Source organism: Capsicum annuum, chromosome 2, assembly GCF_002878395.1.
Source record: "Capsicum annuum cultivar UCD-10X-F1 chromosome 2, UCD10Xv1.1, whole genome shotgun sequence".
NCBI lineage: Eukaryota > Viridiplantae > Streptophyta > Magnoliopsida > Solanales > Solanaceae > Capsicum > Capsicum annuum.
The window spans coordinates 42,105,681-42,120,927 of NC_061112.1; the positions used below are offsets into that span (position 1 = coordinate 42,105,681).

General features: G+C 36.6%; 1 protein-coding gene across 1 annotated transcript; it reads right to left on the minus strand.

Annotated features, from left to right (window-relative positions):
* Positions 1–815: 815 nt before the first annotated feature.
* On the minus strand, positions 816–1,499 carry LOC107857828. Its single transcript, XM_016702631.1, has one exon. The coding sequence runs from the start codon at positions 1,497–1,499 to the stop codon at positions 816–818; it is 684 nt and encodes a 227-aa protein (XP_016558117.1).
* Between the last annotated feature and the right edge of the window lie 13,748 nt (positions 1,500–15,247).

The window sequence follows — 15,247 nt, forward strand, 5'->3', positions numbered from 1 at the left end:
GTAAACCCTAGATTCTATTTTTCACACAATGGCGAGTTAAGCTTGCCTCAATCTCTTTGAGACTAAGTTTTACATCAGTTGCATTACTTGCCTAATAAAGAGGAGAGTTGAGTTATGAGCATACCTGATAAGAGACTTCAACTTGGTTATGTGAGTGAGAGAAAGTAGCAGATAAAAGAAGAGTTCTTGATCTTGACTTCAAACCCACACTCACAAGGAAGGATATTTTTCTTCTTTTACTTAGGAAATAATTTTGAAAAGAGTGAGTAAATAAACTAAATATGGAAGGAAATAAAACTTAAAGAAAAGAAAGAAGATACGCGGGAAGGTGAAAGGGTTTGACAGTGGGCCGGGTCAAATTTTCAGTATTTGGGCCCAAAATTACCTGACAGCTTATCAGATGTCTGATAAGTCATCGCAGATGTCATCAACCTTAGGCAGAGTGTTGCCTTCTTTTGGATTTTATGAAGAAATATGTGATGGCTTATCACAATTGTGATAGCTCATCATATCTGTCGTTAGGGTCACTTGGCTGACTATATCAATTTTTACCTAGACCCCTGCAGACCTCTTCAGTTCATTATGCTTCCTATCTAAATAAATTAAAACAACTTGCGTTTAAACATAAAAATTTTGGGTTACCTCCCAATAGCGCATTATTTAATGTCGTGGCATGACTAGGTTATCTTGACTACTTAGGATTCATCAAGATACCATGATGCTACCTCTTTACCATCTTCATAAAACACATCTACGATTGAGAAGACACTCATCTCCTTTTGTTGTGTCATGGATGAGTGTATTTTGAATCTTGCTTATTTGTCATTGAACCTAAACTTTAGCTCATGCAGCTCCATGTCCACTACCACTCTTCTAGTTACAAGGAATGATCTACCCAAAATGATGGGCACTTCAAAGTCTACCTCATAGTCTAGGACAACAAAATCAGCAGAAAGTATAAAATCGGCCACCTTTACCAATACATCATGTAATATTCCTATTGTCTTCTTCATAGACCTATCCGCCATCACCAACCGCATATTTGTCGGGGTAGGATCCCCTAAACCTAGCTTTTTATATATGGCTAGCGGCATCAAATTTATGCTCATCCCCAGATCACATAGGGCCTTAGCAAAATTGAGAGACTCAATTGTACATGGAATATTGAATGCTCCAGGGCCGTCCTTCTTCTGCACTAAGGATCGTGTAGAAATGGCGCTACAATGGTGAAGATTATCCACCGACTTATATCTTACTACCCTCTTCTTCATCAATAGATCCTTCATAAATTTAGCATATCCTAGGATTTGTTCACGTGCCTCTTCCAAAGGCAAGTTCACTGTTAGTTGCTTTAACATTGCCATAAACTTGCTAAATTTTGCATCATCCATTTTCTTCTTCAATCGCTGTGGAAAAGGAGGTGGTGGTTTTGAAATAGTGGTAACCACTACCTCCTTCTCTTTCTCTTTTCCTTGTTCCCGGAGTATCATCAGAACCATCCAGCTTCCCAGACTTCACTGGACATTCTTCTTCAGGTTCATCATCTACTTCAATCACATCTTCAACTCCATCTTTGCTCACAGAAGGTCCAGGTAATATCTTACCACTTCTAGTGGTAATCGTCACACATGAGCCATCATTCCGCAGATTCTAAACTATATCACTAGGTAACATTCCACTCTTTCTCTTGTTCAGTGCTACAGAGAGTTGGCTTATTTGCTATTCCAGCTGTTTAATCAAAGTAGACTGGGAGTTTACTAACTGAGTCAAACAGGATAGATCGGTCGTCATGGTAGTCACCCCTGAGTTGGTAGCCTTCACTCCCTTTAACAATTTAGCCATCATGTCCTCCATGGGTATCTTTTCAGAACTTGTTGTAGCAGCCTTACAATTTCTAGGAGGGACATATAACCTACTCTTATCATTATTGCTCCTCCAATTTCCTTGCTCCTTGTTCTTATATCCAGCCTTGTCATAATAAGTCCGACCTTGATTTCCTTGGATATTTCCTTGGAAACCCCTTTGATTATTTACATAGTTCGCCTCTTCTTCTGAGTCAGACTTCATTTTTCTCTGAAATCCCACAACCTTCACTTTCTCAGTTTTACCTCATAGTAAATTCTTGGTTAGCAGGTTCATTTGTATTTTTAGGTGAGCCATGTCTTGATCACGCTTCTCATCTCTTTTGTGTTGTTCCGCAGTCATACCAATATAAACAATGGGGCTTTCTATAATAGAGTCTCTGGTATGCCATGTCCGACTCTATTTGGTCATTCTCTCTAGCATTTATGAAGCCTCTCGGAATGTAAGAGCAATAAACGAACTGCCAGCAGCATTATCTACAATCCATTTTGTCACAGAGTTAAGAGCCTTATACAAAGTCTCCATCAAGTGTATGTCCGTTATGTTGTGGTTTGGACACTACATCAGCTTCTTTTTGAATCTCTCCAAGGTTTTATGCAAGGCTTTAGTTGGGAGCTGTCTAAAGTTACTAATATTATCCCTTAACTGTACCCTCCTGGAAGGTGGAAAGAACCTTTCTAGGAAAGCTTCTTTCAACGGCTTTCAGTTGGTTATAAAATCGGGTGTCAGCTTATTAAGCCACAATGTTGCCTTCCCTGACAGAGACAATGGAAATAATATCAAATGGATAGCATTCTGACCCACTCCTGGGTTATCAAAAGATTTACAAATAGTGACAAAGTTCACCAGATGCAAGTTCGGATCATCCCCAGGAAGGCTACCAAACAAACCCTTCAGATAAAAGAGTTGAAAAATAGTACTCGTTATGTAGAATTTTTCCCTAGGTTCTAATGGTGGAGAAATAATTACACCCGTTGAATATTATCCATCCATTCCATCATCATCATAATTGAGGTCATAATGGATCGACTGGTGATCTTGCCTTTCTCGGAACAGATGGTTCCTATTAGCATTACGCTGTACTGGTGCAGCTATTTGCTCTATACGCCTTGGGTTACCAGGGTTTGGCAGGTCCTTGTCTCCTAAGTCTTCATTCTCAAGATTTGGATACCATACTTGTTGACCATCATTCTACACATTCAACTGAGCTCTAGCTAAGGTTTCTAACCTATCAGCTTCCTACTGGGCTACCATTCTGCCGATTAGTTATGGTTCCAGATTAAATGGTAATAATGGTTCTCCAAAACTTTTGGTTCTTGGCATACACCACAAAAGTCCTACAACAAACAAAAATAACAAATAAATGTAAAACTAGAAAAATTGACTGTAGCGCACACAAACTTCAATTTACAATCGTATTCCCCGTCAATGGCGTCATTTTGAAAATGCTCAAACTATACCTCTCTTATGAGAAAGTAAGCGATCATTGTCATTATATAACCCAAATAGGTTAGGGTCGAATCCCACAAGGAATATGGTGTGAATTTGACTTATCTACAGGTTAATCAACTGATAGTTAGCAGTTTCCTATGAATGGTTTTTTTTGGAAAGGTAACAAATAATTACTTCTCAATTCAGTGTTTAAAATCAATATGTTAAGGGAAACCAGAGTTATGTTCACTATGGGTGTTGGGATTTGACAGACACTAGTAACGGTTCAAGATACTTGTGGTAGGTAGGAACAACAGACTATCCTTGTCGAAGTTATGTCTAAATGTTTCTTAACCTATTTAGACATTAACCACCTAATTCATTCAAACTTAGGGAATTTATATTTCATAACAGGATGTTATCTCAAGTTAATTAATCTTGTTACAACATTAATTATTAAATGAAAGTTTGATGCTTCCAAGTCCCTGTTGATAATTTGCTTTTTACTAGGGTTGATTTCTTATCTCAAGCAAATCACTAGTAAGCAAGGCCTATTGTTTGCAACCAATAGTCAGAACATAAAATAATGGAATTAACAAGAAGTTTCTACCACCGTTAGAATCTTGAACACTTAGTTATATTACAAACCTAAACCCATAGATCCCATAACTCGAGTTAAAGGAATTTAGCTACTCATAATATAATAAGCAAGACAAGAAGTTGAATTCATAATTTGATAGATGAACTTAAAGCAAGATGAATAACAACAAGTATTTCTCAGATTTGATCACAGTATAAAATCTCAAAAAAAGTAATAATAATTTCTCCGAAAGTAAACTGTAATGTTGCAGAGAAAACAAGAGAGAAAACTTAATGAAAATGTGAAGTTCTAGATCGTTAGAAAAACCCTAAATTATGCCTTAAATACTTCTGCCTAATTATAGAAACAAATCAAAGATTACAGATCTTTTCTCGCACAGGTGACGACGAAGTGTAATGGCTTATCAGGAGTCTGACGACTTATCAGAAATGTCGTCAGCTTCTTTTCCAAGTTTGATTATTTCTGCCTTAGGCTGAGGATGACACTCTGATGTCTTATGAGGAGTTTGACAACTTATCAGAATTATAGTTAGGCCCTCTTCCATTTTCATGATTTTTGCCTTGGGATAATGGCATTCCTAACGGCTTATCAGACATGTGATGACTTATCAGAATTGTCGTCGCTTCTTCACTTCAAGTTCTCAAGCACTGTCTAAGTCTGACGACGATCCTAGTGGCTTATCACAACTCTAAAGGTCTATCATAGGTTATCATCACTTCTTCTAGCTGAATCTCATTCTCTATCTAAGGTTAATGGCAACTCTAATAGCTTATCATAAGGATGACGACTTGTCAGACAATTCACAATCTATATTTCCCTCTCTACTTTCTTAGAAATCAACTCTTTTACTTCCATTACTGTTGGTTCTTTTGCATCTTGACTTTTACTATAATATCAAAGAGAAAACAATAAAAAATGACAAAAGTTACTTAAGACTTTGCAATTATTCTCAGTTAAAAGCCTCAAATGTGTTAGCATCTACTCACACATCATTATGGCATAAGGATTAGGGACATGATAATTATCGCTAGAATTTACATGAAACAGATAGTTAGTAGTTGTAATACAATTCTGTGCCATGTGTGTGTAAGATGCTTAGATGCTTACATAGTTCTCATTGTGTGTTGAATCCAGAACTTGCCCGATTAGTCTATCCTAGGTTTTAGGATAGTCGGTTAGGAATAGGCCATTCTTGAATTAGTCCACTTTTAGCCTAAAAGACCTTCCAAAGATGAATAAGTATCCCTTGATCCCTATTTTAAGCCTATATAGACTATTTTTTATGTTTTCACTTTTCACTTTCCCATTTTAATTATAATGAACCCATTTTGGCCCTAGTACTCCTTAGACATTGTGCATCTCAACTCAGGGAAATCACCTAAGTTCAAATATGACCAGAATTTCTCAAAAGCAAATGCCATCGCAAATAACTCATATTCAGTGACCGTGTAATTTTTCAATGTAGGGTTGAGTAATTTTCTGGAATAATAGATGGGATGAAGTATTTCTCATGTATTTGGCCTAGTCTAGCTCTTAGATCCACACCATTAGCATCACACATCACCTCAAGTAGAAGAGTCCAATCCAGAGACATCATGATAGGAGCAAAAATCAACCTATATTTTAGGAACTCAAAGTCCTTGATATAATCATCATCAAACACGAACTTTACCTCCTTCTCTAATAATTTGCACAATGGATTTGCAATCTTAGAGAAGTCTATGATGAACCATTTATAGAACCTTGCATGACCCAAAAAACTCTGAATACCTTTCACAAAAATCAGTGGAGGCAATTTTTCAATCACATTAATTTTAGCCCTATCAACCTCTATTCCCTTCTTTGAAATCTTGGGCCCAAGAATAATCTCCTTCTTAACCATGAAGTGACAATTCTCCCAATTTAAAATCAAGCTGCACTCCTTACATATCTAAAGTGCGTTAGCCAAGTGAGCCAAACAGTTATCAAATAAGTCACCCACAACCAAAAAATCATCAATAAATACCTCTATAGTATCCTACACCATATTATAAGAGATAGACATCATATAATGTAGAAAGGTAGCGGATGCACTACAAAGTCTGAAAAGCATTCTCTTGAATGTAAACGTACCATATGGACATGTGAAAGCAGCCTTCTCTTGGTATTCGAGGGAAATAGAAATTCTATTTTACTTGAATAACCATCAAGAAAATAATATCATCCTCTACTTGCAACACGGTATAATATATATTCCATGAATAACATAGAAAAATGATCTTTCTACATCCAAGTGTTCAGCTTTTGATAATCCATACAAAATCTCATCCTATAGTCTCATGGGTACCTACTTATTCTTCTCATTAGGGACCATAGTGTTGCTTGTCAATTGATATTTTGGATCATAATTTTGGGATACTCTTTGAATAGGTGAATTATCTGGTGGTTCATAATTTTGAATTTTTACACTTTAGATCTCTAGGTTATCAGATGGCTGGGCTATGGAAGATTGAAGTACATCTCGAGATATCTTATCAGTATTTATCAGCAATAGCGTAAACCACACCTGCATCTTACCACTTAATGATCTTCTTCTTCACCACCTCTTGTAAAGGTGGACTCAATGATGAGTGGTGATTTTACCACTTATTTACACTCGCTAATTGTGCACACTACTATTATTTAAAGATATCAATGAGAAAAAGTGGTAATTAAATGCACTAAACTCTATGTTTTGCAGGTATATAAGCTAGATGAGTGGAAGATATGGATTTAAGTTGAAATAGATCAAAGAAAAGAAATAAGTACAATTGAACAACCTGGAGCAGTCATCAACCTTAGTTACCACAGTTGAGGTCAGTCAAAAAAGGTCAAAAGAATGTGATCGTAGAGCATTACTGTGGATGCGTTAGCCGCGATCGCAGATAATCTCATGTGATTGCGGTTTAGTGGGAATGTTTTCCAAGGAAGTTCTATCAATTCACTTGGCCAAATCCATATTACTTTATATTCTAAAATGTTTTCTTCTTTGGGTATTGATTACAACTTAGACACTTTTGAATTCAAAACAAAAACCCTAAATTGGGCAAGCCTTGTAACTAATTTTGGAGACATGAACTTTTAGTATTTGTGAAGGATGAATTCTCTAAACAATCCATATTATGGTATAACTTTCTCTAATTTCTTCATGAGTAGATTATTTTAGTCTTGGGATTATGTTGAACTAAAGTGATATTTATGTTGTAGGTATTGATGGGTTTACATGATTTCTAGCTATTTATTATGGATTCCACCATTGCTTAAGCTTAATGGTTGGATTTTTTGGGTGAAACCTCAAATTTCCAAATGGGTTTGATGGGTGGAAACCCCAAACTCTTGAAAACCTTCATCATCATTAAAAGAGGGATGAGGGTGAACTTTAGGGAACTTATGGCATTCTTGAAAAAGGGTCATAGGGGGACAAGCCAATAGTGGATAATTGAGCACGTGATTTACGACCTTTTGCAATCTTAGAAATAAGTGTAAATAGAGGGTAGGTCATGTCAAGGGCCATTTTCTCAAAAGAGGGATGCCTAATTGAGGTTTTGGGTGATTATCATGGACACACTTTTTAGGTGTTCGAAAGAGCCAATGGGTGAAATCTTTGAGGTTTGTTGACAAACTAACCATAAAGACTTTTGACCTAGCCTATCTTGCATTCAACAACTAGGTTTTATGCTAAACTTTTATGATCCTACGAACGCTTTGCCTTTGTGTAGACATAATCGTAAGATTTTCTCCAACTTTGACGTTAAATCAAAAGTATTATTGTGGCTTTTAGTGTGACTTAAGATTGATAAAACCCAAATCTTAACCAACCTCCCCCTCACTTTACATTACATGTTTCTTTTTGTATTCACTTTGGATATCCTTTTTAGTAACTAGAGCTCCCATAGGAATTGAAGTTTAAATTTCACTCCTTGTAGATTTGACCCCAACGAGAGTTGGGCTATTGGCAACGACCGCCTTACCCCTTAAATTCGAGAGTAAGTTGAGCATTATCAAAATGGTGCCGTTGCCAGGGAAGTGGAATCTAGATTTCACTTGTGCGGTGTGATTTTTACTTGGGTATACCCAAAGTGGTTTTAATTTACTTTATGTTTTTTTTTTCGATTTTGTAGGTGATCATAATGTAAATGGAACAATAAGTGACAACTCTAGTCACATAGGGTCCTTAGATGCTCCTCTTGATGATGAGGGGTAACTTAATGACGTTTGTCATTTAAGTGCTATTTGTATCCCACCTACTCATTGGAACGGTGTCTTTTATGTCACAAGTATCATGTTGCATATGTTGAAAATGAAAGTACTTTTTGGGGCACAAGTGTATGAGGACCCCAACATACATTTGAAAAACTTTTTAGAGGTGTGTGCACCCCTGTTAAACTGATGTCCAAAATTAATACGTCAAAAGCAGAAAAACTATCTGAATGTATATAACCTAGCCGTTTGGCCATGAGTAATTTTTTCACTTTTTTTCGGAAAATTATTTCACTTTAATGAAAAAAGTGAAAACAATGGTGTTTGGCCATGAAAGTGGTGATGTCATGACATCAAAAGCCTATGAGAACAAGGAAAAGGCTAAGAAATTAGATGAGGAAAGTTGGTAATTGGTAAACTACTAGGGGGTACCTGCCTCTCCTATCAAAGGCAAGATACGAATCAAGGTTGGATTGATCATGATCGTGATAGGGGTTAGAGAGATAGAGAGCATGATTATTATCACTATGTACCTCCCCATGATCAGGAAAAAAACAAAGAGACAAGTTCCACGAACCTCAACAAGTACAAATCTGAAGATTTTTTGGAAATTTTTTTTCTAAAGGTTTTAGGAACTGAGAAGATCATCTACAAAATGAAAGGATATTCTCCCAAATCTCCCAAATTGTTGTGTCTCACTTTGCCTTTGTCAAGCAATTAGAGACCCAAATTGGGCAAATCTCCACTCAAATGAATACTAGCCCTACTAAAGTCTTAGTAATAGTCATAAGGAGTGAAAAGACACTTAATGAACTCTTAAAAAAAGACTTGAGTGGAAATATACCTAAGGCTAAGCCAAATGAGGTGTTACCTCAAAATCAAGAAGAAGAAGACAAAAAAAGCCGGTGGAAGTTGATGAGGAAGTAATTGAGGTTGAAAAGCCACAAAATGAAACAAGGCCTACAATACAAGTCCCTCTCTCATTTTCTCAAAGATTGCATAAAAAAGAGGAGTGTGACAAATTCAAGAAGTTTATGGCCAAGCTTAGCAATCTCTAGATCAATATCCCATTTCTTGAGGTGATCCAAGAGATCCCAAGATATGCTAAGCTAATGAAAAATTTAATGTCCAAGAAGAATCTCATCGAAGGTAACACTATTAAAGTCACCCATGGCTGTAGTGCTATTATGAGTAGAAAGATTGTGGAGAAGAAGGATGACCCCAGAGCTTTCACTATCCCTTGTACCATTAGAACACATATATTTGTGAAAGCTCTATGTGACCTTGGTACTAGTATCAACATCATTCCCTTTCTCATATATAAAAAGCTTGTATTGGATTCCCTAACCCCTACATCTATGAGACTCTTAATGGCAGATCGGTCTATTGGAATTTTTTTTATGTCCTAGTCAAAGTGGAAAAATTTATACTTCCAGCAAACTTTATTATTTTAGATTGTTAAATAGACCAAGAGGTATCCATAATTCTTGGTTGTCCATTCTTAGCCACCAGAAGGGCCATTGTTGACTTACAAATGGGGGAGATGAAGTTTAGAGTGCATGAGAATGAGGTCTCTTGTAAAGTTTGCAAGATAAGGAAATAATTCGTGTAAATTAAAGTGATATTCGTGGTTGATGTTTATCTTGATTAGGTGAGTAAAAAAAAGCTTGAGGACCCACCTTAAGAAAGAAAAAAAGAAGACATCGTTCCACTATGATAACTAAGTGCTATGTGGGAGACAACCCACAAAAGTAGCTTGCCTTCATTTATGATCTTATAGCATAGATTTTAGATTTTGAATTTTAATAACTCCTGTATTTGTACAATAAATAATGCATTGGATGGGCTTAAAAAGGGAGAAGTGTGAAATTGTCGCATTAAAAATTCAATAGGGGAAAATCTATCAAATTGTGAGGTGAGCTGAGCAGAGGAAAATAGGGGAGCAGAAATGCCTTCAGTTACTATGATAACAGGCCCTAGGCTGCGATTGCGATCACCCATGTGTCTAAGACCATGGTCACCTGACCGTAATCGTGTTTACTTCAGCCATATAACCAACTAATTTCCCCCATTTCCCTCACATTCCATTTTCAAATCTTACTCTCTAATTTGACCCAATTCTTGCCAAGATTGTGAGCTCTCCAACAATATCTTTTCTTCCTTCTTGTATCACGTATCTGATAGGTGCTATGAATCCATGCTTTGATTCTTAAACATAGGAAAAGAATGCATGATGTATAGAGGGCCTGAATCTTTAATTTTCATGCTTACATGTTTTCATACTTTGTACTTGTGTGGTGTTTAGCTACTAGATTATGGTGTGCACTTAAGTGGGAAAGTATTGAGTACCCACAAATGAGTGTAAAATTAAGACAAATAAAGAGTGCATACCAAGTACACGATGTATTGCCCAAATAAGTGTTAAATAATGGTTTTTGCATTTTTAAGGGAATAATTTAGCACCTAGTAGTTTTGTTCATTGGTCTTAATGTGCATCCTTGTTGTAAAACATTCTTATGTCCTAAAAGAATTTGGAAATGTTGAACATTGAAAGCTGGTGTGGAATTGGTCTCATTTACCGTGTTGCGGCCTTAGAGACTGCAATCGTGGAATTACGAACACGGCTAGGGACCGCGATCACGATAACTGAGGGTAGTTTCTTGCCTTTCCAAAATTCCTGCACTTTAAATTTTTAGCCACACACCACCAAGTAGCCATCCAATGAGTTTAGTAGAGAATGCGGCATAGTTTGTGCATGATTATTGTCGCATATGCCCATTGATTTCAGGATAATCTCATGGACAAGTATGACCATATCTGATTTATGGCACCCGAGTGCCACAGTCACTACTATAATGATCTTTCAAGGACAAAGCTGCTTCCAGAGAGATGAATTTGCTTGGATAATATGCAAAAAAAAATTCTGGAATTTCATGACAAGCTAGTGGCCACGGGGTGGCGGTGTGTCACCCCGAATTCGTGCATAGCATATGAGCAATGGGTCTATGAATTCAATGCCAACATTGGTGAAGTGTCTTTCTTGAATCCGTTCAATATGACTATTAAGATTTGGGGGAAAATAGTGAACTTTTAGGTAGAACAAATAAATGATATCTACTGGCTACAACATGCAGACATGGGTGAGTTCAAAGCAAAAAGGTATGAGCCAGGAAGTTGGTTGGTGGAAAAATTATGTCCCAAAAAGGAAGACTCTTGGATGAAAACTAAAAGCAATATCTCCATGCATGACTTTAGTTCTGAAGTTCAGATTTGGTTGCACATACTATGTAGTCGAGTTTCCCCTTGCACCCACATAAAAGAAGACCCAGATTTGCATGCTCTGATAGTTGTCTGCATTCTAGATGACATTTCCTTGGATGTTGGTGAGTTTGTGGTTAATGAAATAAACCACTTTAAGAACTAGGGTGGTACATATCTCTTCTTTCCCTCTTTGATTATTGAGCTCTACAAGATATCTAGGGTTGAGGATTATGCTATAGATACATGGGTGTTTCCTAGAACCTCTATCTATCCCTTAATAATTTGAGGAGAGGGCACACCAAGCAAAGGCAAGAAAAGAAAGATCAACTTGGGGAGGTTGATTTGTGAGGAGCCTGAGTTTCATAGGCCATCCACCACTAGGAACCTTGAGGATATTGGAGTTGATATTGTAGCCATCAGGGAGCTCGTGTCATGGACCGAGAGATCCCTCCACCGTTCGTCATTCATATCTATCACGGTCTGATTATGTGAAGTATAGAGTGTACTAAAAAAAGCAGGGAACTACCATTATAAGGCTTGAGAAAGCTTACTCATCCTTTCTAGAGTCATATTGAGATCTCTGTGTTGCACATAAAAAGATGGCCATAAGGGAGAAAAAGAAGGATATGTTCTTAAACAAGATGTGAAAGGAGGTGAAGGGCCTATGAAAGGTCCTAAAACCCTGAGATAGACTTCCTTTCTCCTAGGTAGAGAGTGATGATAAGGCCCCAGCCAAGTGGTCCGATCCTAAGGAGACTAATAATTGTGCAAAGTCTGAGAGTGATAGCAGCCCTTGATTCAGTTTTAGGGAGCACCCTTATCACTTTCTATCCTTGATTATTTATACAGTGAGGACACTGCTACCTTTTTATTTGGGGGTGCTTGTCTCTGTGTTCACTTGATTTCGGCTTGTATTATTGATATTTCTGCAGATTTTGTTATTCTTTTGGATGATTCTTATTTTTATTTGGGTTGTGACATTCAAGCACTATGATGGTGCACGCATTTGCATGGATTATTTCTTGATTTTTATTTTCTTTACTTATGGTAACATCTGATGAGCTTTTCCCTATGATAGATTGAGTGACGACATTCTTAAGGGGAAAGCATCGTGATTGGGTTTTAAGTCATGGATGCAGGGAAAGTCTGAGAAGTTTGAGTACATGTGGCATATGTTGATTTAAGATCGAATTCATACCCATCAAAAAAGTTTGATTAGCCATGTGGGTGGTTCACCCGTATTAAAGCCACAATGTGAGGCAGAAGCTTGGGTTGTTACCATAATTAGCAAATTATGTGTGGTGCAAATGCAAAACAAACATGACCCTTCATAAAAAAAAATTCAAAATTCAATGGCTTGGATATAAACAACATTGTAACAAAACTGTCTCTTTTTGTGACTCGATAAATTGACTTTTGAAAATTAGTTGATACTCCATCTTTGTCTCGAGCGGGAGGAACAATTGAACTCCCTTGGCGAGTTCGCATGCAATATGTGGGAGCTTATTTATCAATATCTCATGTGTAATTTTACCATCTAGAACTTGCTCCATTAGTCTCTCAAGGCTAAATTTTGATTGTATTTGGTTGGTAAAATGATCCTAGGCCATCTTTGTGAAATTGGAAACCCACTTTATCCTAAAAATCCTACCAATATATAGGTATTACCCTAGTCACCCACTTTAAGACTTTGGTATTTTTTTGGCAAAAATATTTCAAGTCGTGACCCTTCTATTATTTCTCTCTTGAACCCTATCCTCCTTGAACTTAAGAATACAAATTGAGGCTAAAAGCCTAAGTTAGAGGTGTGAAAGAGAAGAGGTATCTCAGGGACACGAAGTCAAAAGAAAGTGACTAAGATCTTAAGCAAATAAAGCAAAGTGATTAGAAGAAACAAATGATCCAACAAAGGAAATAAATGCATAAAATTTGTGCAAAATCAATAAAAAGAAAGTGGGTAAATCTAGAAAGACAAATTAGTCACAATAGTGAAAGAAAAGAAGTGTCCTAATATCAAAAGTTGAAAAAAGTGTGATGTAGAAGTTCAAGGAGGGTATAGCCTTGTTGTCCTAAATTGATATCCTACCCTACCCTAAACTTACATTATAAGCTCACAAATTCCTTCATGATTCCCAACCAAATATGTTCATTGTAGTGGCAATTGAAAATAGAGGCAAGCTTATGGTATGGTACTTGTTAACGTTGAGAGTTCTTGGGATAGAGCATTTGCACTTAAATTTCTTGTTGAATAGTTGATAACTTGGTATGTAAAATTTTATATCTTGTGAGGAGGCATGTGAACAAGTTAAGGTGGGAGATTTTATCACTTTTTGAAGAATAAGACAAAAGGGAGTATAATATGGTTGAGGCCAAAAAGTGATTCATTTCTCTAGTTTTAGTGGTTGCCACATGGTTTCTCCCTAAAGTCTATTACATCCTTTAATGTCAAGGACATTTTTCTAGAAATAGGGATGTCCGATTGAGGTTTGAGGTGATTATCATGGACATACTTGTTAGGTGCTCAAAAGAGCCAATGAGTGAAATCTTTGATGTTTGGTTGACAAAATAACCACAATGATTTTCGGCCTAGCATATCTTGTATTCAACAACTAGGTTTCATACTAAACTATCATGATCCTATGCACACGTTACCTTTAGGTAGACATAATCCCAAGATTTTCTTCAACTTTGACCTTAAGTCAAAAGTGTTATCTAGGCTTGAAGTGTGACTCAAGATTGATACAACCCAAATATTAACCAAACCCCTACCCACCCATTTTACATTACATGTTTCTTTTTGCATTCACTTTGGGTATCCCTTTAGTAACTAGAACACCCATAGGAATTTAAATTTCACTCCTTGTGGATTTGACCCTAACGAGAGTTGGGCTGCTGAAAATGACCGTCTTACCCCTTAAATTTGGGATTAAGTTGTGCTTTATCACTCAAACGATGTTGTTGCTCAATGCTATGTTCACACTCTGATTTAAATTTAATCTTATGTGTGCAAATTTTTGGTAAAATCCTGATAATATTTTTAATAGTCCAACCAATGGCCCATTTAAACTTCTGCAATATCGAGATTAAGGCCTCAACTTGTGTATCCACTAAATCTATATCAATAATAACTGATAAGGTATTGTTGTCCCCCAAGAATGCATAATGCAAGTGGGAAAGGAGGGCCTTAAATTCCAAGATTGGTGGCTCCTTAATAGATAGTAGAGTTGGTGAGGTTTCTCTATTCTTCAAATCATTATCCAACTTCTTTGGCGCATAAGAATACGAACCTCTACCAACAAGACCTTTTACTATCTCATCATACTCATCAACACCATTACTATTAAAGTTCATGATTACTATCACTAATGCCTCTACACCAAGTCTCTCTTTAATGGGTGCAATTAATGTATCTTTATCTATAGTGTCTATCACAGACACCAACTCTATATCTTTTGGCTATTATATCGACTGATACATATTGAAAGTACATGTTTATTATTGAGCCTGATTTTTATATGTATCATCTCCATGTTAACCAAATCCCTACATGTGGCTAGGAAGACATTCTTAAGATAATAGGGAATTCAAAATACACCTCATATTTAAGAATCATATAATCAGCTAGGAATATAAAAGAAGCCACCTATAATGACCCTTCAGGTTATTTTTTGTAATTCTATATATATTTGTTGTTAGAGATTTCCTGTAGTTTCCCTAAGTTATTATGACTTTCTAGGACTGACAGTTTGGTCACCGAGTAGTTCATTTGATTTTTATAGTCAATTCCCTATTTTGAAGTCTTCGTTAGTTCCAAATGGCCACTAGAAAAAACTTTAGTCAAACGACCTTGTATGCCTATTTTGACTGTTCCAA